We start from the raw sequence: 25,461 nt of genomic DNA, 5'->3' as shown, positions 1-25,461 counted from the left end.
TTAGTAGGTTACAACAACAGGAACTCAGGGTCATGGGCCAAACAAAGCAGAAGGTGAGTTATAACAACTGAGAAAAATACGCAGGGGGCCTGGTGCTGGGGAGAGTCAGGAAGTTCCTTGAATTGAATTCTAGAATAAGCAGCTGCTTCTGCTTCCCTGGTGGCTGGGATGGCAAAGAATCTGCCTGCAATGCAGGAGCCCCAGGTTCACTCCTTGGGGGAGGATCCCTGGGAGCAGGAAATGGCAACCCACTCCAGTATTCTTTCCTGGAGAATTCCATGGATAGGGGAGCCTGGTGGGCTACAGTCCACGGGGTTGCAAAGAGTCGGGCACAACTGAGCTACTAACACTGTCACACTTGCTGCTTGAACACCTCTCATTCAGCAAGGAGTGGCCTTAGGACCCTCTGGGAAAGGAGGAGCCAGCATGCAAGGTCTAGGAACCAGAGTTGGTTGGAAAGGAGTGCAGATACAGGGTCAGAGATGGGGACCAGCTGGCAGAGAGAGGGGGCAGCTTTAGCTGGGTCAGTCGTCGACTGAGAATCACTCAGAGAGCGGCAGTCTTGACGAAGAACCTCTCATTCTGGGCAGTCTGAATGTATGCAGTCAAGTTCTCCCTACCGAACAGAAACTTCCTGGTTTTAGGAGCCCAGAAGCAGGGGTTGACGTCAGCCAAGGAAGGGAAGGATGAACCTTCCTGTCTAGTAGGAATCTGCAAAATCTCTGTCTGCAGGGTCAGCTCCACTCTCTAACAGGGTTCAGAGTCCCTCTGGGGGACTGTATATCTCTTGGGAGCCCCACTAAGTCAGTACCAGGCCCAGGCTCCTGGGGAAGTAGCTCAACTCTTTTGGCATGGGTGTCTCCATCCTCCAGTCACTGGGGAACCTGACGATTCACTTTTTTAAATAATTTTTTTTTTAGTTGACTTATTTGGCTGCACCAGGTCTTAGCTGTAACACACAGGATCTTGGATCTTCATTGTGACATTTGGGATTTTTGTTTTTTGGTTTTTTTAGTTATGGTGTTCAAACTCTTAGTTGCAGCATGTGGGATCTAGTTCCCTGACCAGGGATCAAACCCTGGGGCCCCTGCACTGGGAGCTTGGAGTCTTAGCCACTGGACCACCAGCGAAGTCCCAATCTGACAGGTTCCACTGCAGCCTTCTACATGTGGTCATTGCTCTGGGGTCACTCAACCCCAAGTCTCAGCCACAATTGCTGTTACCTCCCTTGCTCTTCAGTTTCTAGGGGTGTTCTAGCAACTGGGCTGAAATGAAAGGAGGAAAATAGGAGGAATTCTTGCTTTTTGTTGCTCTGCATCTCACTGTCCATCGTAGCCCACACCAAGGAGAAATACCTTGAAATTCTTATCTTATTCTCTCCCCGCCCACACTGAGTTATCACCCCTGATGCTAAACACATGCCTGTCGAGGAGGGTGGTTCTACCACTTGGTCCAACACCCAAAGTTCTCATGTATATGGTCAAATCATAAACACAAACACCTGAATGATGGCAGGGAGACGGCTCCTCACACCATCTCCCCTGTCTGTAGGTGAATATTTTGCTACTCCAAAGCTGCCATCAGTGGTTAGGACAATGGTGATGAGTGCGGAGCTGGGTAAGGAAACTCGGGGAAGAAGCAGGAAGAGACCCAGAGAACAGATCTAACAGATTTCTCTTCTCCCAATGTTTATGATTAAAGCCCCCAGTGAGGCCATCAAGGCTTTAAATACTTAGACACTGCAATGGCTATTTTTAACAGAATGATGCCAATTTTGAGTGATAGTTCTGAGGGCAGTGGAATGCTTCTAAGTGGCTCTGCTAGCTACAGGACATTTTTTACTGAGAGAACCAGCACTGCAGAGAGGGCAGGCAAAATTAGTATTAAATGTTTAATGTCATTGCTTGCATATTAGTTTCAGGTTCAATCTAGGATAAAGATATTTTTATTGTACTTGCTTGAGCCTGCTTTATAATATGTCAAGGCGATTTATATAATCAGCATGTTCAGTATATTCATGCCCTTTTTATTGAGCATGTTAACCTAATTTTATTATATTAATAGAAAGGGATATAGAAATGAATTGTTTTCAGTCTTGTTTTTCTATCAGGGGTAGCTTGATGTGAGAGTGGCTGGTGGGTCCTATGGAGGGTGGACCTCTATACACTGTCAGCACAGTGCATATTCTCACCCTCTGGTTCTCACTCCACCTTCCTCATCAGGAGGAAAGGGCCTTGGAGGATGGTGGGGGTGACAGGTGGTACCTGGGGGGCAGGACAGAGAGAGTCCAGGGAGGTAATCACGGCAAAAGCACAGAAGCCAGAGAGTGAGGTGGGGGGTCATTAGCTAGTCCATCTGGAGGAGGTGTAGAGCAGCTATGGCACTTGTGGTGGGTTTGGCTGGGGTTAAAGGCAGTTTGGGGCTTCCTTGGTGGCTCAGTGGTAAAACATATCCGCCTGCAATTCAGGAAACATAGGAGATACAGGTTCAATCCCTGGGTCAGGAAGATCTCCTGGAGGAGGGTGTGGCAATCCACTCTAGTATTCTTGCCTGGAGAATCCCAGGGGCAGAGGAGCCTGGTGTGCTGTCACCCATAGGGTCGCGAACAGTTGGACATGATTGAAGTGACTGAGCACGCATGCAAAGGCAATTTGGGGGCAGGTAATGGAAGACCTTGGAGAAGGCAATGGCACCCCACTCCAGCACTCTTGCCTGGAAAATCCAATGGACAGAGGAGCCTGGTAGGCTGCAGTCCATGGGGTCGTGAAGAGTCAGACACGACTAAGCGACTTCACTTTCACTTTTCACTTTCCTGCATTGGAGAAGGAAATGGCAACCCACTCCATTGTTCTTGCCTGGAGAATCCCAGGGACGGGGGAGCCTGGTGGGCTTCCATCTATGGGGTCATACAGAGTCGGACATGACTGAAGTGACTTAGCAGCAGCAGCAGCAGTGGAAGACCTTAGAAGCCAGGCTGAGGAGCTTGGATTGGAAGCTAAAGGAGCCAGGAAAGTATAGCTTTGGGTCTGTTTTAATGATCACAGCTAGCAGGATTGATCTGGAAGGGCGAGAACAGGAAAGATGGGAGGCAGGGAGACTATTTCCAAGGCCACTGCAGTAACCCGGAGTCTGCACCAGGAAAAAGGTAGGAGCAGAGGAAAGTAGGGGATGGATATAAAAGGCGTCATGGAGAATAGAACCAATGGGACTTACAGACAACTGCCCTGGATCTGCTTTTCCCTCTGTCCCATCAGCAGCGCCACTAGAAACATCTTAGTGTTCCCTTTACATCCACCCCACTCCAGATCGTGACAGTAGGTAACAGACATGTCTCTCCTGCAGTTGACTTTTTCATTGAGGACCCCAAGTATTGCCCTAAAAATATAATATTATATAATCTCTGAAAATCTCTCTCCCCCTCTCATACTACTTACCCATATCGATGACGACCCACGTCACGGATGAGCCTTTCAGAGAGGTAGGCGCCAATGCGATCAAGCTTTTCAGGAGCTGAGAGGGCATAGAAGGTCAGCTTCTCCATGTTGGTCTTCACCAGGCCATCCTGTAAAAGACAGGTCATCCTCACTGTAGCCATGTGATGGCTAGAAGAGTTCAAGTCCAAAGGTAAGTGATCATTCAATTTAATCAATGTTTAACAGAGTGCCCATCATGTATGTGACAGGTATCATGTGGGTTTCGGGGATACAGAGATGATTAAAACATAGACCCCGCTCTCTAGGAGCTCACAACCTAGCCCAAAGTGTGCTAGCTATAAATAAAAACGGTAAGTGATAGAAATGTACATGTATGTGTGCATGTGTATATGATATGGGTTTACACACTTATATGTATATGTTCATGAATGCATAGATATGTGTGTGAATGCGTGTGTATATGAATGGATGACAAGACTTCAGTGAAAGCAACCCAGAATTAAAATGTTTTGGATCTCCAAAATCAAGAAGTGAACAGAAAGAAGGCAGCTCTATTCTATAGCTTTCAGGGAATAGTCCAGAGGATGCTGGAAATGTGACCTCCCCAACCCCTGCCCATCAAGAAAAGGCCATTGATTTCTAGAGAGCAAGTCAAGTACATCACACCTTGACATTTCTGAAACCACATGACCCACATTGCAGTCTGACAGTTGAGTGGCGGCTTGGAAACCAAGAAACCAGGCATCTCGTGTGCCCACCTGACACCTAGCAGATACCCGAGGGAGCACACAGAAGACCATGAGCTCCAGAGCCAAAACCCAGGAAGGGAAATGCTCACACCTGATGTCAGGGAAATAGTACCCTCCAGAGAGTTAGTGGCTCCAGGAACTATCACTCAGAGAGAGACAAGTGAGAAAGATGCTCAGCAGCAGCCGGAAGCACCAAGACAAACTTCCGAGCCCTCTGCAGATCTTGCCTTCAGAGGGGTCCGAAGATCCTCAGCTTTCAGGCTTCCAACTGCCTCTGGTCACTGACAGGGCTGCGGCTGTGGTTTCGGTGTGTCTGAACGGCCTTGGGGGGCTCGCCTCTCCTTGTGGCAGCCCCTAGGGCCCTGGATCGGGTGAGACAGTGAGAGGCACACTGGTGGCAGGAGATGCGACCCACCTCGGGATCCTCAGGGAAGATGTTGTCCACCAGCCTTTTGTACCTGGGGCGCAGGGCACCGCAGCAGCCGCACACACCTGGAACAGCAACGAGAATGCCCTGTGAGCTAAGCCTCCTGGGGCCAGGCTGGGCGGCTTCTGAGAAACCAAATCCAGACTGGAAACAGAAGGGTCCCTCTGTTAGAGCACCAGGGCCTCGGTCCTTCCTGCTGTTTCTCTACCCCTCCCCCACTCTAAGACATTGCTTTTCTTGTTTGGTGTCTTTCGCTTGGGGATCAGGCATAGGTGCCAGCAGATTAGAATTAGTTCAGGAAGCCAGGCCATTGAACACACATGTTGCGCGCATCTGCGTGTGCATGCACATGCAAGCACACACACACACACTCTGGGCCAAGACTATATAAAACTGCCTCCTGCAGCCCAAGACTCTTCCCCAGGTCCTAGGAGATCATCCAACTGGGAAGGGCGGTTACTCCACCTACCCTACCCTCTAGCTTTCTGTCCACTTCTTCTCTATCTGGTCCTCAATCTCCTTTACCATCCTCTCTCCTGGGGCCACTTCTATTATAGAATGTTATGTGAAACTATGATAAATTAACATTGCCATTAATTATTAACCTTTGAAAATGCATCTTTAATACAGCGAGACCACGGTGTTTGAAAGCCGTGGTTTTGAGAGCTGGAGGGTTTCCAGGGGCCACCTGGTCGGTGGTTCCCAACACCAGCCCTCTCCCACCACAGGAGATTCTCACCAGTCTGGGGCAAAACAAAAATCTAAGATAATGTGGGCTTCTCTGGTGGCTCAGTGGTAAAGATTCCTGCAATGCAGAAGCCGTAGGAGACTCGGGTTTGATTCTTGGGTCGGGAAGATCCGCTGAAAAAGGAAATGGCAACCCACTCCAGTATTCTTGCTTAGGAAATCCCATAGACAGGGGAGCCTGGAGGGCTGTAGTTCACGGGGTCACAAAGAGTTGGGCACGACCGAAGTGACAGCGAAAGAATAATGTACATTGTCAGAAAGCTGCGGACTGATGTGAGCTCCTTTGTGAGAGAGTGTTAAGAAATCAGTGATAATAGAACAAACCTTGGGAAAATAAAAACTTGATTCTAGAGGTCCCGCCGTAAAAAGTTTTCAATTAGAACCACTGCTCTTTTCCTCCCTTTCATCCTCGGCAGACACCTCCCTTGGCATATCCCAGCTGCACCCTCCAAGAACTGGGAAGGGGGGCAGTGACCCCTGAAGGAGCCAAGAGGATGGCAGGGAAGGGCCTGGGAAAGTCCACTCCCTTCCAAAATAATTGCCTTCTCACTCTACCAATTAACGCTTAATTTTTTTTGTACAAATGCTCTACTTGAAACGCAAAGGTGCCCTGGAAGAATCAAGCCTACAGGTCATTCAGAGAAGAATGAATTACTTTAGTGGGAATTACTTTAATCACACAAAGAGCCACAAACAGCTTTACAGTGGAGAGAAAAGCTGTTGGGGGGTGGAGTGGGGGGCACTGGGAGGGGGTCAGGGGTAGGCGGCACCACCAGGAGGAGGAAGGAATGGGGCAGTCTGGGCTCCCAGAGAGACCCGGGTGTTAGGGGATGGGCATGTCCCTGGGGAAATGGGGCACTCCAAAGGCAGGATATCAGATTTCTGATATCAAAAGACCACCAGGGTCCCAGTGTGTCCCCTAGTCCCTCACCCACCCCAGGCACAAGGAGGATGGTAGAACCAGTCCACAGCTGCACACTGGCCTCTGGGTTCCATCTTTCTGGGCTGAACTGGCACTGATGTCGCCTCATCTCCTCCCTGCCCACCTGGAGAGAAGGTGTGAGGGCTCCAACTGGCTGGCATCCAGGGCAGCTCCCTGGGGGGACCCTAACCCTGAGGCTCAGGATTGAAACCTGCCCTTGGGCCCTCTGCCCACTGCGGCCATCAGTGCACTTCTTCTAGGATGCCCCAGAGCACGGGCCCTGCGCGCTAAAACAGCAACATGGATGTTTGCATCTTCAAGGGAGTTAGAACTAGAGACAAGGAGAAATTAGAGCCCCCAAGCCCTCCAACGTCAGTCCCATTTTCAAACCTTTCTGAAGGACCCATGAGCTGGGACCTGCCCTGCACTGAGGCCAAGCTCACGGTTGTTAGAAACCCAGACTTGTCTGAGAAAGCACAAGCCTATTTTGGGTACTTAGGGTATAAATCTCCATGCAGGGGTCCCTCTTCCAGCACAGAGGCCCCCAGAAGCCATAAGGCAGGGGGAACCCATCACATGGAGGCCCGGGCATTTCCCTCCTGCGGGGAGAGGTGAGAAAACTGTAGAACAAGAGAGGCAAGCAGGTGCCCGGTCAGCAGAGCTGCCCTGCTTCTGGGTGCTTCCGGACCTACAGGCTTCCTTGGTGGCTCAGACGGTAAACAATCTGCCTGTAGTGCAGGAGACTGGGGTTCAATCCTTGGGTTAGGAAGATCACCTGGAGAAGGAAATGGCAACCCAATCCAGTATTCTTGCCTGGAGAATCCCATGGACAGTCCATGGGATTGCAAAGAGCCAGACACGACTGAGCAACTAACTTGACTTACATCCTGTGATTCCTTCTTGTCCACGCTTTCATTCCAGCCTCCTCTTACTCCTGGAGGGCAGGGGCTAGTTGAGGCCGAGTGGGCAACAGCATAGTTTCAAATCAAATCCTGGCACTGCCACTTCTCAGATGTGATGCTGCGCAAGGAGTGGCATTCTGTGGGTGCGGGTGTCCTGGTTTAGCGCTTGGGGCTGCTGTGAGGCCAAAGTGAGTTTATGCTGCAGAGCACTCAGGGCAGATCACCACCAGCCGCCCTTCCTTCCACATTCCCCAGCCCAGGGCGGCAGAGCCCTTCCCAGACTGCCAGCTGGTCCATGCTGGCTGGTACATCTTAGTGCAGCTTCCCCACCATTCACTTACTCAGTAATGGTGACCAAGGGAAAGGGACAACTGGAGGCCTAAGAAGTGAGAGTCCCAGAACATTCCTTCAGAAGACCTAACCTCACTGGCCTATGGGTTTGCAATGATAAATTGACCTGAACCTCCAGTCACTGCCAGCCGGCTTCTCAAAGTCAACATTCCCAAACTTTCCTGCCTCAGCATCAGCTCCACAAACCTCAATGCCAATATGACGTATTTCCAGCATACACAACAGACCAGAGTCAAATGCTGTTGAAAGATAAAGCAAGAGGCTCACTGGAGAGAGCCCACGGGACTGGCTGGCTGTTGGAGGGTCACCAGGAGAGCAGCTGTGGTGGGTAACTAACAAGCACTCTTCAGAAAAAGGGTCTGAGGACAAATAAATCTATGAAGCCATGCACACCAAATCCCTCATTTTAGATTCGCAGGCAAATAAGCTTACTAAAGCCTCTGAAAAGTCATAAGGCAAAGAAATCTATTTAAAATTTCAAATCAACACCTCCCCATTTTTCACTGTTATAAATAGCAACATGATGAATACTTTTAATATTCTTTTTTGAAGGCATATATATTGCCTACTCTATGGGAGGGCTTCACAAGTGGCGCTAGTGGTAAAGAACCCGCCTGCCAATGTAGGAGATGCAAGGGACACAGGTTCGACCCCCTGTATCAGGAAGATCCCCTAGAGGAGGCCATGGCAACCCACTCCAGTATTCTTGCCTGGGAAATCCCATGGACATAGGAGCCTGGCAGGCTACAGCCCACAGGGTTGCAAAGAGTCGGACACAAGCGACTTAACATGTATGCACTAGATGGGAACACTGCTGTAAATAGAGTACATTGGAAACAGTGCTGTTTTTTTTTAGGTCTTGAATAGGATTTTATTTTAGAAAAAAAGAAATAATTAAAATAAGTGGATTATGTTTGAAACTTAACAAAATGAAAAGAGAAACAGAGTTAAAATATGAGATGTTAAGGAAACAGAAAACAAATAGCAAAATAATCACAAAATACGACCTCATTATTTGAAAATACTCATAGGCAAACACCAAAAGATAAACATTGCCAGTTATCAAAGAAAAAGAGATACACCAAATAATAAGTTTAGGAACAAAAATGGAACATACACGGGGAAAAAGTGTTGAAAAAGGAACACCTTAATATCAGATGAAATGGACACTTTTTAAAAAGTGTAAAATTATTAGTGAAAATGGCCCAGTAGCATACTTGAATAGATCAAGACCAAAAAAGAAATCCAAATGGTATTATTGATCTGGCTCTACAGGAGCCACCAAGGTGACTGTTGTCAACTCTTCAAACAACAGGGGTTATTGGTGGCAGTTTTGCTCCATAAAGTCACTATTAACAGAAACAGTGCTAATTTTGGAGTTTAAAAGGTTTTGAGTTCAAGTCCCAGTTCTGCCATTTGATCTTTGAGACTCAGTTTTCTCATTAATATAATAAGAGAAGATTTTCCCCTAAGGTACAGTCGTATGAGTGAAGTCCCAGACCATTTGCAGTAGAATCTAGAAAGGGAGAAAACACCTTGAGCTCTGCTGGTTGGGAGAAGGCTTCTCAGGAAAGGACAGACAAGACGATGAAGGGCGGGAGTCACAGGGCAGTGGCTGCTTTACATCTTATGTGTCAGTTCAGTTCAGTTGCTCAGTCATGTCTGACTCTTTGCGACCCCATGGACTTCAGCACACCAGGCTTCCTCGTCCATCATCAACTCCCAGAGTTTGCTCAAACTCATGTCCATTGACTTGGGGATGCTATCCAACCATCTCATCCTCTGTCATCCTCTTCTCCTCCTGCCTTCCATCTTTCCCAGCATCAGGGTCTTTTCCAATGAGTCAGTTCTTTGCATCAGGTAGCCAAAGGATTGGAGCTTCAGCTTCAGCATCAGTCTTTCCAATTAATATTTAGGACTGATTTCCTTCAGGATACTGGTTTGATCTCCTTGAGTCCAAGGGACTCTCAAGAGTCTTCTCCAACACCATCATTCAAAAGCATCAGTTCTTCGGTGCTCAGCTTTCTTTATGGTCAAACTCTCACATCCACACATGACTACTGGAAAAACCATAGCTTTGACTAGATGGACCTTTGTTGGCACACTAGATGGACCTATGTGTCAGACACAGTGCTGAAATACTTTACAAGCATCAACTCATTAAGCCTACAACCCCGTGGGGTAGGTATTGTTTTTATTCCTATTTTTACAGATGTGGAAGTTGAGGCACCAAAAGGTTAAGTTACCTGCCTAGAGCCTCATAGTTAATAAGTGGCAGGATTTGAAACCCCAAAATCTACCTCTAGAGACACTGATGTTCTTAGGTACTATTCTAGGGAAGGGATGCATTAGCTAGGGAGCTAGACCAGGCTTATACAGAAAGGCAAGGACCACTAAGGCAGTCCATCTTGAAGGAAACTGGAGTATGTCATCCCAAATATGCCTCTTTGACATAAAAAACTGTCTTGAGCTGAAAGCAATTAAGTGGCAGCAAAAGGCAGAAAAAGCTCCCCCCTTTTTGCCTAAAGACAGGAAATAAATGTTTCTCTTACTTTAGTGACCAAACAACGACAAACTGGAGGCAGATTTTTAAGAAGTCACCAGAGAAATCTGCAAACAAATCTTGTTAAACTAACCCTTATCCAACAAGGTCCGTCTAGTCAAGGCTATGGTTTTTCCAGTGGTCATGTATGGATGTGAGAGTTGGACTGTGAAGAAAGCTGAGCACTGAAGAATTGATGCTTTTGAACTGTGGTGTTGGAGAAGACTCTTGAGAGTCCCTTGGACTGCAAGGAGATCCAACCAGTCCATCCTGAAGGAGATCAGCCCTGGGTGTTCTTTTGGAAGGAATGATGCTGAAGCTGAAACTCCAGTACTTTGGCCACCTCATGCGAAGAGTTGACTCATTGGAAAAGATTCTGATGCTGGGAGGGATTGGGGGCAGGAGGAGAAGAGGACGACAGAGGATGAGATGGCTGGATGGCATCACTGATTCGATGGACCCGAGTCTGAGTGAACTCCGGGAGTTGGTGATGGACAGGGAGGCCTGGCGTGCTGTGATTCATGGGGTCCCAAAGAGTCGGACACAACTGAGCGACTGAACTGAACTGAACTGAACCCTTGTCCTCCCACTTATTTCTTCAGCCTTCACTACCCACAGCTCAGTTCTTCACAAATGCATTGTTTCTTTGCCTAAAAGGTATAAAATCTCTTTGCTCTGGTCACTTCTTCTGGTCACTTTCGTTCTCTTGAGAAGGCTTCCATGCACATGTGAGAATTCAATCACATTTGTCTGCGTCTCTCCTGTTAATCTCTCTGTCAGCTTCATTTTCAGACCCAGCCAGGGACCCTAAGAGGGTCAAAGAAAACTTTTTCCTCCTCTACAACTGCAAACTGTAAAGAGCACACTCATCATCTGGGGATCTTATCAAAATGCAGATTCTGCTTCAGCAGACCAAGGCTGGGGCCTGAGGCTCTGCATTCCCACCAGGCTCCAGGTGATGCTGATGGCCCTGGTCCAGGGACCACACTTTGAGACTGCAAGGCACCAGAGCACAGCAGCTAAGAATTTGGGCTCTGGAGTCAGGCAGGCTCAAGTTGAAACCTCAGCTCTCCTAATTTCTTACTTGTTTGATCTTAAGTTACTTAACCTAAATCCAAGTTTCCTCATATGAAAAATGAAGATGATATGGTTCCTTCTTAGAGGAAAGTAAAAGAAAGTGAAAGTGAAGTCATTCAGTTATGTCCAACTCTTTGCGACCCCATGGACTGTAGCCTATCGGGCTCCTCCGTCCATGGGATTTTCCAGGCAAGAGTACTGGAGTGGGTTGCCATTTCCTTTTCCCGTCTTCTTAGAGGGCTGGAGATTAAATGATAGCATCTTCCTGGATTCTCTCTTTTTCTTTTTTTCCTCTAAATTTCTAGAAGGAAAAATACAGAAGACCAAATTGAGGCCAGACTGAGCACAGCCTTGAACAACAGGCTGAAGCGGTTAGATTTTGCCTGGATGAACCATGAGCTCTAGGAACCTCATGAATCGCCCCAGGTGAGGGGCAGATACCTGAACTGGGTGATATCAGAAGAATCAGCAAGACATGAGGGGTTCTGTAGGAAAGAAGAAGAGGAAGGTATGAAGCATGACTGCGGGCTTTCTGTTCCAGCGACTGGAGACCACAACCCCCTTGACTGAAATGGAGGAGACGGAGGTGGCTGGGACTAGGGGAGTGGCGTCAACTAGTTCGGATCATCCCATTAGTCGTGGGGAGCGCTGAGACTCATGGGAGAGACCAGGCTGAAGCTCTGAGCATCACTGGCGCTCAGTGAGCACTGGTGCATCAGCGAGGACCTGATTGCTCAGGGGAGGAGGAGCAGGATGGAGGAGCAGATCCCCAAGGATGGCTGCCTTGTCCACTTTCTCTGTCACTTTCTTCCTGTTTCCCCCACCCACTACTTTCCTATAAAGCCTTTCACCTTTCTTTTTCTCATTTCTCTGCCTGTTCCCCAAGGTCCTCCAAGCTAAGACATTTGGGGACTTCAAGCTGCTCACAATGACCCCAGAAATACTCCCTTATTAGCCCCCACTCCATCAAAATCCCTGTCTGATTATCTAATTCAAGAGATGCTGGTAGCTGATCAATAGTCTTCCAGAAGGTTTATGCATTTTTCTTCATATACATTTATAAAGGCTTGAAGCCAAGTAAAATAATGTCTAATAGTTGAACTTTGAAAAAATTTAGGTAGTGGAGAGTATTTACATGAGGAAATCAGCATACAAGTGTCTGAAAACTGTTCTGCTATGTTGGGCTCTAAAGTTTGTTATTTGACGTTTTACATACCCAGGTTTAAGAAAAGTAAGAAGCGAAGTTAATAGCACTGTTTTGGCCAGGGGTTGGGGGTGGAGCAGTCTAGAAAATGTTAACCACTTTTTGTTTGTTTTTAAGTAATCACAGTAACTTTCAAAAGAGGATGAGGGTAGACAACTATGAAGCCATAGAGCTGACCATATCCTAATTTAAGGAAAGAAACACAAGAAAGGATCATTGAGGGAAATAAACCCAAAGCGATTTACCAATTTAAATCTGCTCTACTTAGAAAGCAGATGATCAGTCATATAAGTAGAGATTTGGAATCTCAGCCAGAAGGCAGAAAACCCCGAGTGGCACCGAAAGCTTCCTGGGTAGGTAATCAAAGCAGCAGATAAAGGTCTCCTCTCTGATAAGGCAGAGAGTCTGAGGGCTTGGTCAGGAACCCCCAGCCTCTGCATGCCACAGCAGCTCAGGAGGTGACCGGAACCCACAGGCACCCCTCGAAAGCTTCCCACCAGAAGAAGGTCATTGCAAAGTAGCCACAACCAGGCCAAGGGAAAAGAAGCCCAAGGAACAGAAGATATTTAAAAGGAATTGAAAACAGTTCTTTGTTACGAGAGATTGTGATACATTCTAGCATATTTCTTTAGTCCGGCCTCTAATGGTATCTATCCTTAATGTTCATACATAGAAGTATATGGAGTTCAACTCACAGCCAAGTGCCTATTAAAAGAACCTTTTAGATTCTGAGCCATTTTATCTCTAAGAGAGAAGCACTCTCTACTATGGCCTTCTCCCCTTCTCTGGGGATCAGGTCTGGCAGATTAAACCATGGATGCCAAAAGTAAATTTAATAACGATGCTTTTCTGTCACTAGGACTTGTCTTACCTAATATTTTTATACCTATTTTTTAAGAAAGAGAGGGAAATGTGATATGGCCAGTTTCACTAGTAAATATACAGCTGCTCTGGTTTTACTGAAAAATCAAATCAGTGAGATTAACAGAGTGTCTAATGACACTCAGTGGCTTCATTTCAGTAGCTTCCTCCAACTTCGCAAACTCTGAGAATCTTTAGACCTGCCCCAGTCATCTCCCTATAGTTCATCCTGCCCCAACCTCAGAGGCCTCCTTGCACACCATCTGGCTTCAGGACCCTTGACTTAATATTACCCACCAGGAGGGTTTCTCTGTGTTTCCTCCAGGCTCCCACGCTCATTTCCCTCAAGGGTTTGCCCCAGTGCCACCTAACTAGAGAATTTCCCCAACCACCATCCTCCTTTAATTTTCGATCTCTATTTCCTTTCGTAGCACTTTTAACCGATCAACATCCTTCGTCTGTGTCCACACTCTGTCTGCCCCCTTCGAAGGTAAGTTCCTGGAGAGCAGGAGACATGCCTATTTGACCCTGTGCATCCGGGAGCCTGAACAGGGTGTAACCTGTGGCGGGGAGGTGGGGGGCAATGGTCACACACGTCTGTTGAATAAAGGAAAGATTGTGTGATTGGGAGAAAAGCGATCATGGATTTCAAAGTCAGTAGGGGAAAGGAATGGTAATCTACTCTAGTGTTCTTGCCTGGGAAATCCAACGGATAGAGGAGCCCGGTGGGCTACGGTCCAGGGGGTTGAAAGTCAGATTTGACTGAGCAACTAACACTTTCACTCACTTTAAGGGAATGACAGGGCATTTAACAAAAGGTCCCCGGGTGCTCACAAGACCTTGTCCTGGGAGGGCTAGGGGAATGTTTCTATTGAGAACCGTTGGCTCCAGTTCCTGAATCCTGCCCAGCTTGTCTTCTGGGGTTGGCACCTGAGGCTCAGAGCCAGGCTCGCTGGGGCCAAACTCCCTCCAGGTGTGTGAGTGGGGGAAGGGGGTCTTTGGGTTCCATTGCTCTGCCCCTGCCTCCCGCTGGCCCTCTGCCTGCTAGCCCCAAACCCCCACAGCCCCGCTTGCTGGCTCCAGTCCAGCCTGCTATCAGAATCTCCTCCTGTTTCCGAGGAGGGGCCCAAGGAGATCCTCTGTGACTCTGGCGCATGGCCAGAGTAAGAAGCCCTGGCCCAGCTCTCTGCCTGGCGGCATGCGACGGCAGATCTCATAGTTGCTGGCAGCGTCTGTGGACTCTGACCTCTCACTGGCCGCAGCCGTGTGCTCACACCTCCCGCATGCCGTTGCCCTGGCCTCCTTTGCTCCGCTTGCCTGATCCTGTTTTTTCGACTCAACTGACCCCTTGATCAGAGCTTACTCACTACCTAGGGTGATGGGAGGCTTGAAACAAGCAAATGATCTCAAAATACCAAGCACATCATGCTTCTAAACATCCAGGCCACTTCCCCTCCAATTCCCTATTTCTAACCCAGCATCGTCTGCCAGGCCCCCTGAGATATAATATTAGATTTTTTAGATTGACTCATCGCTGATCCAGCCTCTGTCATGCTGATCTTTAATACCTAAAAAATACCATGGTTTACCACCTCTGTGCAAAGCACTAGGCCAAACACTTTATAAATATTTTCATATGTATAATACTCATAACAAAGCACTAAGGTATGTACTATTATTCTCATTTTATCAAAAAAGCAGGATCAGAGAGGTCAGATGCCTGCTCAAAGTCACACAGCATGTGCTCTTCTGCAATGTGTATATGTGTGTGCACTCAATCATGTCTGACTCTTTGCAAACCCATGGACTGTCCCGTGGACCCCCACCAGGCTCCTCTGTCCACGGGATTTCCCAAGCAAGAATACTGCAGTGGGTTGCCATTTCCTTCTCCATTTCTGCAGTAACGGTCCCCTAATTTTTTTTCCCATCACGTTCCCTCAAAATAAATCCTCAACAGTTTCTCAGCTTCACCTTGCACTCTCCTTTGCCACAGCTGCCGTGCTAGGTCACCTTCTTGACACCTGATATCCAGTCCTTGTGAATGCCACTGGGCCCATTTCCTTGCTTCCATTCATTCCCTGGGTAGTTTTGAGGTAAATCTTTGCTTGATTTAGTTTGCTGCACAGCCAAGCCGTGAATGTGGCTCACCATTCCATTACACGTCAATCCTGCCACTTAGCACTCAACAAGGGATGCCCTGGAAAGGTGGGGGTTGTTCTGCCTTCACGTCCTTCCTCTTGGCACAGCTCTTGTCCAGCAGCCAGAAGTCACGGCAGAGTCCAGCTGTGAGAAGGACAGGGTGGCCTGAGGAGCAGACTGAGGGGGGCCATGCAACCATGCTGAGGCCCACAGCTGCAGAGGAGAGGATGTTCAGGTGATAGGGACCAGGCAAAAACTGGAGACGGTAAAGGAGCAGGGGAATCAGAGCCCCAAGAGTGTCCTGGGGGCCTAGAAGTCATCACACTGGGTGGGGTTGGGCGGCTGGCAGACCCCAGCTCCTGCTGAGTCCTCCTTAGAAGACCTTCATTAATAACACCCCCAACTCTAGGCTTTATTTCCCCTCTGCCAGCTAACTTCTGTACACCCCTTGTACCATATTATCTTTCTTTAGAAATTAAGTAATTAACTATTTTTGGCTGTGCTGGATCTTCATTACTTAGCATGGATTTCTCTAGATATGGAAAGTGGGAGCTACTCTTCGTTGTAGTGTGCCAGCCTCTCACTGCGGTGGCTTCTCTTGCTGCAGAGCATGGGCTTTAGAGCAGGGCTCTGCAGTTGTGGCACATAGGATTTGTTGCTTCCCAGTATGCAGAATCTTCCCAGACCAGGAATCAAACCTGTGTCGCCTGCAATGGCAGGAGGATTGATTCTTAATCGCAGTGACACCAGGGAAGTCCAGTACCATGTTATACTACACAGTCTTCTACTTGCTTCCTGCTTGCTCAAGCTGTTTTTCAGTGAATCGTATTTTCTACCCCCCAGATAAACTGTAAATTCCTCAGGTCTCATTTCCTCCCAACCTCAGTACAGTATTTGGAGCCCAGCAGGACTTGAGGAAAGCTGGCATGACGCGTGATGCCTTTGATCAGCGTGAGATCCAGGGAAGTCACCTCCTCTCCTAAACCTTGGCTTCCTTTTTATAAACATCAATGCCATTATCCCCATTCACCAAGAAAAATGCCTTTTTGCTCAAAATAGTTCATATTTATTTTCTTAGCTTTACAATCCCCTTGTAAAGGCAAGGGCTGGACTTGCTCGTCCTTACCAAAGAAAACTGAATTCTTTTTAAACAATTTACAATAAAACTTAACCCACAGCTAATGGCACAGACACTCCTTTGAAATGAATTGGAGGAAACAGAACAAAGTTCAGACAGAAAGGGGCGTTAGATTCAAGTACCTCCCATGAGGACCAGGTCTTGTGTCCAGCTGATGTGAACTGAACTTTAGCACTTTGTACAGTATTCTTGCTGGGTGGGGTGGGGAAAAGGAAAAAGTTTGAAATAGATAGGTTCTGCCATCAAAGAACTTACTCTCTAGTTTGGGACATAAAACCCACCCACATTTAAAGTCAATGATATTTCACAATGAGACTAAGAAGCTCCAAAACTGAAGAAATCTCTGGGAGTTTGATGAGTCCAGGAAAGCTTCCTGGAAGAGGCAAGACCTGAGGCGGAGAGAGCTGGTAAGTACTGGTCAACCCATGAAAGGAAAAGTCAACAGGTCTTCAAAGGGAAAAACTTTAAGAAAATCATAAAGGTTCTCTTTTCTGTTTTCCCCTTTTCCCTTATTTCAGATTTTCAAATGAATACATGCTCATGCATATAAAAGTGTAAAATAGGAAAAAAATAAAAATGAATGCAAACATCACTTGTAATCGCACTGTTTGTAATTATTAACATTTTAATGTATTTGTTCTAGTTTCTGTGTTTATGCATATTTTGAAAATATGCACATAAAATTGGGCTCATATAGCATTAAAACCTATCTTCTTATACTGTGCCTGTCATCTCACTAAATTTTTTCAGAACCTCATTTCAGAGGTTACTTATTATTCCATCTTTTGACCAGATCCTCATGGCTGTTTCCAATTTTTCATTATTCTGAATGATACAGTGATTTGCCTTCGATAATTAAAGCCAGAAATTGTACAGGGAGAGCCTGATCTGGTTTTTTTGGTGATAAGGAACTCAAGTGGCGCCAGGTGTCTGAGAGGCCAGCAGTGCCGTGGAGGGGGCATCTCTGGGCACCAGGACCTGGTTATCTTGTCCAAGGATGATTCAGGATCGAAAGACCAAGAGGAGGTGCTGACGCAAACGTGTTTGGGGAATGAGGCAGAGTCCGAGTTTCCAGACAGATTTTATTGGAAGTGGAATTAAGCAGCAGCTGAATTCTCCCTGGGGAGACAGTTTGGACCAGGCTGTGTCTGAATTCACCGACAACCAGTAGCAGTCAGTAGCCTGACTTTTTCGAACTCCATCACTTCCAATACGCTCACTGCTTTCCGGCCAATCTTGGCTAATCTGATTGCCATCTTAATTGAGAATGGGCATTTAAAAACAGAGAAATGTGTCCAGTTGGGCTTCTATTCTTTACGAAATGTAAGCTTCCCTGGGCTTGGGTATCATACTTCAAGCAAATAATAGATAAACAGAATGTTTTTCCATTCCTTGTCTCTTGGAAACACTAACAGCAGGAAAAATGTATCCCAACTATTTTCAGGAACCAGGCAGCCTAATTTCCAACCCTAGTTTCAGCTCTCACAAGCTGTGCAAACTTAGGCAGGGTTTCAAGCTTTCTGTGCCTTGGACTACTCATCTGTAAAATGGGAACAATAGAACCTACTTCATAGGTTTGTGGTGAAGCCTAGAAAAGGTGCTGGAGAAAGGATAGGCTACCTACTCCAGTATTCTTGGGCTTCCCTGGTGGCTCAGCTGGTGAAGAATCTGCCTTCAATGCAGGAGACCTGAGTTCTATCCCTGGGTTGGGAAGACCCCCTGGAGAAAGAAATGACTCCTACTGGTTGTCGGTGAATTCAGACACAGCCTGGTCCAAACTGTCTCCCCAGGGAGAATTCAGCTGCTGTTTAATTCCACTTCCAATACTGGCTACCAGTATTCTGGCCTGGTGAATTCCATAGACTCTGTGGTCCACGGGGTCACAAAGAGTTGGACATGACTGAGCGACTTGCACTCACTCACCTCATTAGATAAGGTAACACAAGTGAAGTTATTAGAACTGTTCCTGGCATATAATAAGCATTAAAAAAATAGTAGCTGTTATCATCATCGATACCAATATGGTAGTTATTATTAAAATCTCTTCTCTAACTTAGGAGAGAGAAGGTGTGCTAAATTGCTTCAGTCATGTCCGACTCTTTATGACACTATGGACTATAGGCCACCAGGGTCCTCTGTCCATGGGATTCTCCAGGAAATAATACTAGAGTGGGTTGCCATTTCCTCCTCCAGGGGATCTTTCTGACCCAAGGATCGAACCCTGGTCTCCTGTGTCTCCTGCACTGGCAGGTGGGTTCTTTACCACTAGCGCCACCTACGTAGGAGAGAGAAGGCAGGATAGAATAAAAAGGAATTTTAGAGCAAGAACGGCCCTTAAAGCCTTTTGTTTTCATTTTATACTTGGAGTGCACAAACAGCTATTAAGAAATCTAAATCCAAATCCACATAGACAAACATGACCTCTGGGATGCCCAAGGACAAATCTCCGAGTAGAAGCACAACTGATTGGGGTTATTCTGACCAACGGCAGCAGCTACCATGTTTTCAGATGGTCTGTGCCAGGCACCACCCTACGTGTCTCACCTGCGTCCATGCATTTACTATTTACAAAAGTCTATGAGGTTGATACAAGTATCCTTGTTCTGTAGATAGCACCAAACCAAGGCTCTTTCAACCTGTTGGCTTGTAGAAAATAAAGCACCGAGTTGATAGGTAAAAACAGAAATGAAAATACAATCAACAGAGATGTGGATCAAATAATCAGGATCATTCTAATTAAGTGCTACACATCCACAGAGTAGGACTGCTAAGAAACGGAATTGGAACATGTCAGAGGAGGCTAATTTTGACAAAACTAGCCTTTATAAGACAAAAAGAGGGCTTTCAATTGTGACAAAAAGAGGGCTTTCCATGAAGCAAGAGGGTAGAAAGAAAACACTAACAGTTCCTGAGTGCTTATTATATTATGTGCCTAACTTAAACACTTTCCAGTTTTTTTTTTTTTTTAATCCCATGAAGTATTATCACTTTCTAGGGGAGAAAAAGCAGAGCTCAGAGAGGTTAATTAATTTGCCCAGGATCACTCAGGGAGCAATGCACAAGGCCAGGAACAGAACAAGGAAGGCCCTCTGATTTCAGAGCAATACAATTTGAAGTGAGAGTAAATATGTTAGGCAAGGATATGAAGAAAAAGTACTTGAGTAGAAAATGATAAAATTTATGTACAGCTGATGATGGGGGAAATCTGAGCCAGCTCTGTGGACGGTATCCACACCGATTTCCTGGAACTGATACTGAACTATCCTTGTGCAAGATGCTAACATTGGAGGAGGCTGTGTGGAAGGTACGGGGGCCCTTCCTGTACATTTCTTTGCAATTACTTAGGAATCTATATTTCAAAATAATAAATCTTTTTAAAATTATTTATGGCTGAGCTGGGTCTTTGCTGGGGTCTTTGTTGCCATGCTCTGGCTTTCTCTAGTTGCAGGGCGTGGGATTCTCACTGCGGTGGCTTCTCTTGTTGGGGAGCATCGGCTCTAGGGTGTGCGGGATTCAGTAGTTGTGGCCCGCGGACTCAGTTGCCCTGCAGCATGTGGGATCTTAGTTCTTGGATCAGGGACTGAACCCATGCAGGGCAGATTCTTAACCACTGGACCACCAGGGAAGCCATCAAAATAAGAAGTTTTTTTTTAAAAGCATGGCATATAGGACTTCCCTGGTAGTACAGTGGGTAAGAATCCACCTGCCAATGCAGGGCACACCACTTTGATCCCTGGTTGGGGAAGATTCCACTTGCTGCAGAGCAGCTAAGCCCATTGCCACAACTACGGAGCCCGCCCACCTAGATCCTGTGTGCCACAAGAGAAGCCTGGGCACCACAGTCAAGATAGCCCCCGGTCACTGCAACTACAGAAAGTCCGTCAAAAAAAAAAAAAGGCATACAACGAAGGCAGAGTTCACCTCCTTTGAGTGGAGACAGTAACTAGTAGAGGAACTTGACACAGGACTGATCTGCTCGTGGGGTGGGGAGCACGGTGTCACACCAAAACCTCTCCCACAAGTCCTTTGGGTAGCCAGCCAGCCCCACACTCAGTTGCCTACAACTGGAGGGAGAAATAAGGTTTGCCAACACACATACTGAGCACCTATCACGGGCCCCTGTTGTGCCAAAGGCTTCCTGGAGATGTGAAGTGTTACCAAGACACAAGTCTGGCTTTTGGGGCTCTTACAGTCTAGTTGGAGAGAAAAGGCGCCGTCAATAAAATCTAAGCTGGCCTGGGTGTACTTTTCTTGAACTTTCTCAAGGAAAGTTTCACATGTTACGGCAGCGACTCAAAGGTAAGAGCACGCTCCCTAGGCTGGATTGGTTAAGGAAGACTTCTCAGGGGCAGCAGAATTTCAAGAGCCTTAAAGAAAGTTCTACAGTGGCTATAGTCCACAGGGTCACACAGAGTCAGGCATGACTGAAGTGACTTAGCACGGGACTATGAGCTGTGTGACCTCAGATAGGTCATCCAAGCTCTCTGCTGATTTCTTCCTCTGTGGGAGATGAGCAAGGCACCTAGCATGAGCTGGTGCACAGTGGAAAGTGGAAAGTGAAGTCGCTTGGTCGTGTCCCCATGGGCTGTAGCCTACCAGGCTCCTCCATCCATGGGATTTTTCAGGCAAGAGTACTGGAATGGGTTGCCATTTCCTTCTCCAGGGGATCTTCCCGACCTAGGGATCAAACCTGGGTCTCCCACATTGCAGGCAGACGCTTTACCTGCTAAGCCACCAGGGAAGCCATCACACAGTAGGCACTCCATAGAGGTGAGCTCTCTGGTCCCTTCATCCTATTTCATAAGCATTTTTCCTGTTGCTGAATTGTCATCAGAACTATCATTGTTAGTGTGGCTCAAATTTCCAGGGAGAAGATCTATGACCATTTACTGAACTGTTTCCATATTATTTGACATTTACCTCATTTATATTTTCATGCTATTAAAAAATAAGGTTGACTATGACTGATTCATTGTTGATGTTTGGCAGAAACCAACACGATTCTGTAAAGCAAGTATCTTTCAATTAAAAAATAAATAAACTTAAAATTAAAAAAATAAAAATATAAGGTTGAAATGAGGGTGAGTACCTTACAGACTGTTTCACTTTCTGGATTATCTCCTAGGATAGATGTTCACAATTCAAGTCAAGAGATATGGATATTTTTAAGACTTGAGACTTTGAACTGCCTCTTCAGGAACAGGAAATGGCCAAGACTAGGTCGAGAGGCAGTTTCAAGCAGAAGTCTCTCAAGTCCTTAGGATACAAGAAGCTCTGACTGCCCAGGTAAGGAATCCAGATTTGATCTTCTAGGTAAGGGGGAATTATTTGAAGGTTTGTTGAAAAGGAGGTGTAAGAGGATGAGATTAGTGTACTCTAGGAAGACCAATCAAGAGTAATATCATCACTGGAGTTTGAGTTTAGAGACAGCGGAAGAAGGAAGGCCATCAAGAGGAGCTGGAACCAAGACGTAGGGAAATACAGGTGGTGGGAAAAGAAAGAGCCAGATGATGCCAAATCTGGGACTTCCCTGGTGGTCCAGTGGCTAAGACTCTGTGCTCCCAATGCAGGGGGCCTGGGTTTGATCCTTGGTCAGGGAACTAGATCCTGTATGCCACAACTAAGACCCTGCTGCTGCTGCTGCTGCTAAGTCGCTTCAGTTGTGTCCGACTCTGCGCGACCGCATAGACGGCAGCCCACCAGGCTCCCCCATCCCTGGGATTCTCCAGGCAAGAACACTGGAGTGGGTTGCCATTTCCTTCTCCAGTGCATGAAAGTGAAAAGTGAAAGTGAAGTCACTCAGTCGTGTCTGACCCTCAGTGACCCCATGGACTGCAGCCTACCAGGCTCCTCCGTCCATGGGGTTTTCCAGGCAAGAGTACTGGAATGGGGTGCCATTGCCTTCTCCAAACTAAGACCCAGGGCAGCCAAATAAATAATTTTTCTTTTAAAGGAGCTGGAATGAAGACATAGGGAAATATGGGTAGCGGCAAAAGAGAAAGGAAGAGCCAGATGGGCCAAACCTGAGTGAGAACAACCCACAGCCATGACTGACAGCACAAAGGTGGGGGGAAGGGTCCGGAGCTTGGAATTAATGATAGAAATGGGGATGTCTCACCCTCCAGCGGTGGCTTCCTGCCCACACTGGTCTTGGAAATGGGCTTAGAAACTCTTCCTGCCACTGTGGAATGACAATGCCAGTAATATCACATCACCACAGTGACATGCGAGGTTGGGGACCGGCCATGAGAAAAGGTAGATTAGGGCCAGAACACCACCCAGTAAAATCAATGCACCGAAAGCCGATTACAAATCTGGAAGGCAAACAACAGAGAGAAGCCTGTAGCATTGCACTCTGTTTTCTGATGTCTATTAATCATAGGCGTGCACTACCACCATGATGTTTGCAAATGAAGGAACCCAGTGTAACTTAGCCAGGTGGCTGCAACGCATTTGAATAAATAACTTAAGTGCAAACCTTACTGGCATACTTTGGAAGACCAGGTGACAGCATGGAAAAATGCCTAGAGTGGAGTGATGGATGAGAAAGGTATATATGCACAAAACTATATCCACAGTATGGTCCAAGCTATGAAAATTAAGGGCTTCCCTGATAGCTCAGCTGGTAAAGAATTCGCCCGCAATGCAGGAGACCTGGGTTCGATCCCTGGGTTGGGAAGATCCCCTGGAGATGGGAAAGGCTGCCCACTCCAGTATTCTGGCCTGGAGAATTCCATGCACTGTATGGTCCATGGGGTTGCAAAGAGTCGGACATGACTGAGAGACTCGCTTTCATATACTTTCACATGAAAATTATGACTAAATTAGGACAGGGGATTTGGAGAAAAGAAAAACAGCTTGACCTGCTGGTGTATCAAACCACAGGGAATTTTCTCCTTGATTTTCATTTCCATGAACATTTGGATATTTGCAATTCCCTCTTGCCTCAATTTTGCTTGTCTGTAAGCTTGGAGAAGGAAACGGCAACCCACTCCAGTATTGCTGCCTGGGAAATCCCATGGACAGAGGAGCCTGGCAGGCTACAGTCCGTGGGGTCACAGAGTCGGACACGACTGAGCGACTGACAACAGAGCCTGGTGAGCAGGGTTTGCTTTCTCTGAGCCTCTGCTCCCTTTTCTGGGCTCACTTCACTCCTCTCTCCTTTTCCAGCTCTTTGCTGCAGAGGGAACCACGCCCACTCCTGGCTGTGATGGGGCATTTCTAATTTAAAGGATGCTATGGGCTGCTCACCCTTTTCCTCCTCCATTTTTCATTTCAGCTCAGCCATCACTAACCCCTCCAGGGTTGAATTACTACTGGGAGAGGAAAAACTTGCTGTGGAATCTTTAATAACTTTTATTTCAGCACACTTTGAAAAGGGGAGTGGGGTGGGGGGAAGTATGGCCTGAGATAAACTGTGACCGCCACAATGCGCGACGGCTTCTCTCCTCACTTTAATGTCACTGACTCCCAGCCATCCCTAGGGCCTGGGCCTCCTTTCCCTCAATTAGAAAGTGACTCTGGTACAGATCAGACAATGAGTCTTTGTTTTACTCATTGCTCAACACCCAGTATCAAATGCTAGCAAATACACAGATCTTTAAACCGAGTTATCTTATCAGTATATTTGTGTCCCAAGATGGGTCTAGCGAACACGGTTCAGGAAATCTAACTGAATACGAGGCACTCAACATTCCAGATTGTCCAAGTCCGCACTGAACTCAGCTTGTAGATGGATGCTGTCTGTGCCTGTCATCCTCAAACTGTTATTAACATCTCAGTATTTTCAGAGCTCATCACAGCCTGTTTGATAAAATCTAGGTTTCAGCTTCTCAGCATGCGGAGTGAAAACAAAGATCAGAGTAGAACACAGCTGCCAGCTTCCTACAAAAAAGTAATAATAATAACAAAGGCGCCCCAACACTGTCTCAGATACGGGGGCTGGTAGGTCACATCAGCTCTGACCCTGTACGGCAGCCCAGGAGAACCAGTGCTAGGAGGTTCACAGAGGGAATATCAGCACTTTTCCTCTCCTTGGCTCAGAAATCCCATTCTTAGTCCTGGCACCTGCTCATATGTACAAGGAAGCAGATATGAATGAATTGGTGGCTTTGTTTGGAATAACCTAAATGTACCTCAATAGGGAAATGACCAAATAGACCAGGGAGCATTCATGCAACGGACGCTGGGCAGCAGTTGAGATGAATAAAGCAGAGCTGACAGCGCCACTCTGATAGCTCTCCCTGATGTCATGTGTGTGAAACCCTCACTGGTGCACGTGTAAATATGTGCGTGAAATACGCTGTGAACGCACAAAGAAAGACCTGTAAGGTCACACACAGCAGGGTCATCAGGGTTACCTCCAGCGTGGAATGAGGAGATGAGGGAGACACCAGTCACTCGTGGTTATTTAAATCAAACAAAATTTAAAATTCAGTTCCTCAGACACACTAGCCACATTGTATGTGTCCAATAGCCACAGCTGGCTAGTGGCTACCTTATTGGACAGTGTAGATAAAGAACATTTGCATCATCTCACAAAGGTCCTTGAAAAGTTCTGATTTCAAGCTTTAGTTTTTATTTGAATTTCCTTCCCCAACAAAAAATATTTTATATTACTTCTCACTTAATTTAAAATAAATATAATTTTTAATATTCATCCCATTATTTTCTTTGGGATGAAACCCCACACAAAATCTGATGGGAATCACTTTCTGTTCAAAGATATGGAATCCAAGAGTTAAACACACACACACACACACATGGACCATTTTCTGTACTTGCTCAGCTTGGTTCTCACTGGAGCTGATTAAAGACCTGGCATAATCTTATTTATTCATGCACACACCAGGCAAACAACACAAATGAATTGAGTCCACTGGACATAGATGGGGAAAAAAACCAAAAACAGGATGCACAAGTCCTCATCCCCTTGGGCATGCTGTCAAGCAGCCATAACAAGAGGATG

At 46.7% G+C, this 25,461-nt stretch overlaps 1 protein-coding gene across 7 annotated transcripts in view; it reads right to left on the bottom strand.

Moving 5' to 3' along the window:
• The window catches only part of EFR3B (EFR3 homolog B), a 96,607-nt gene that overhangs the window by 49,167 nt on the left and 21,979 nt on the right, over positions 1-25,461 (bottom strand). For 6 of the 7 annotated variants that reach the window (XM_004005730.6, XM_042245873.2, XM_042245874.2 and 3 more), the window contains exons 2-3: positions 4,599-4,675; positions 3,435-3,562 (exon numbers count right to left, since the gene is read on the bottom strand). In XM_004005730.6, coding sequence (XP_004005779.4) covers positions 3,435-3,562; positions 4,599-4,675 — 205 coding nt within the window. Of the gene's footprint in view, positions 1-3,434; positions 3,563-4,410; positions 4,564-4,598; positions 4,676-25,461 lie in introns of those variants that run through there. The other variant, XM_042245875.2, reaches the window with a different exon arrangement.

The sequence above is a fragment of the Ovis aries genome, chromosome 3, assembly GCF_016772045.2.
Source record: "Ovis aries strain OAR_USU_Benz2616 breed Rambouillet chromosome 3, ARS-UI_Ramb_v3.0, whole genome shotgun sequence".
Classification (NCBI taxonomy): Eukaryota; Metazoa; Chordata; class Mammalia; order Artiodactyla; family Bovidae; genus Ovis; species Ovis aries.
This window is presented reverse-complemented; position numbering and strand designations above follow the sequence as displayed.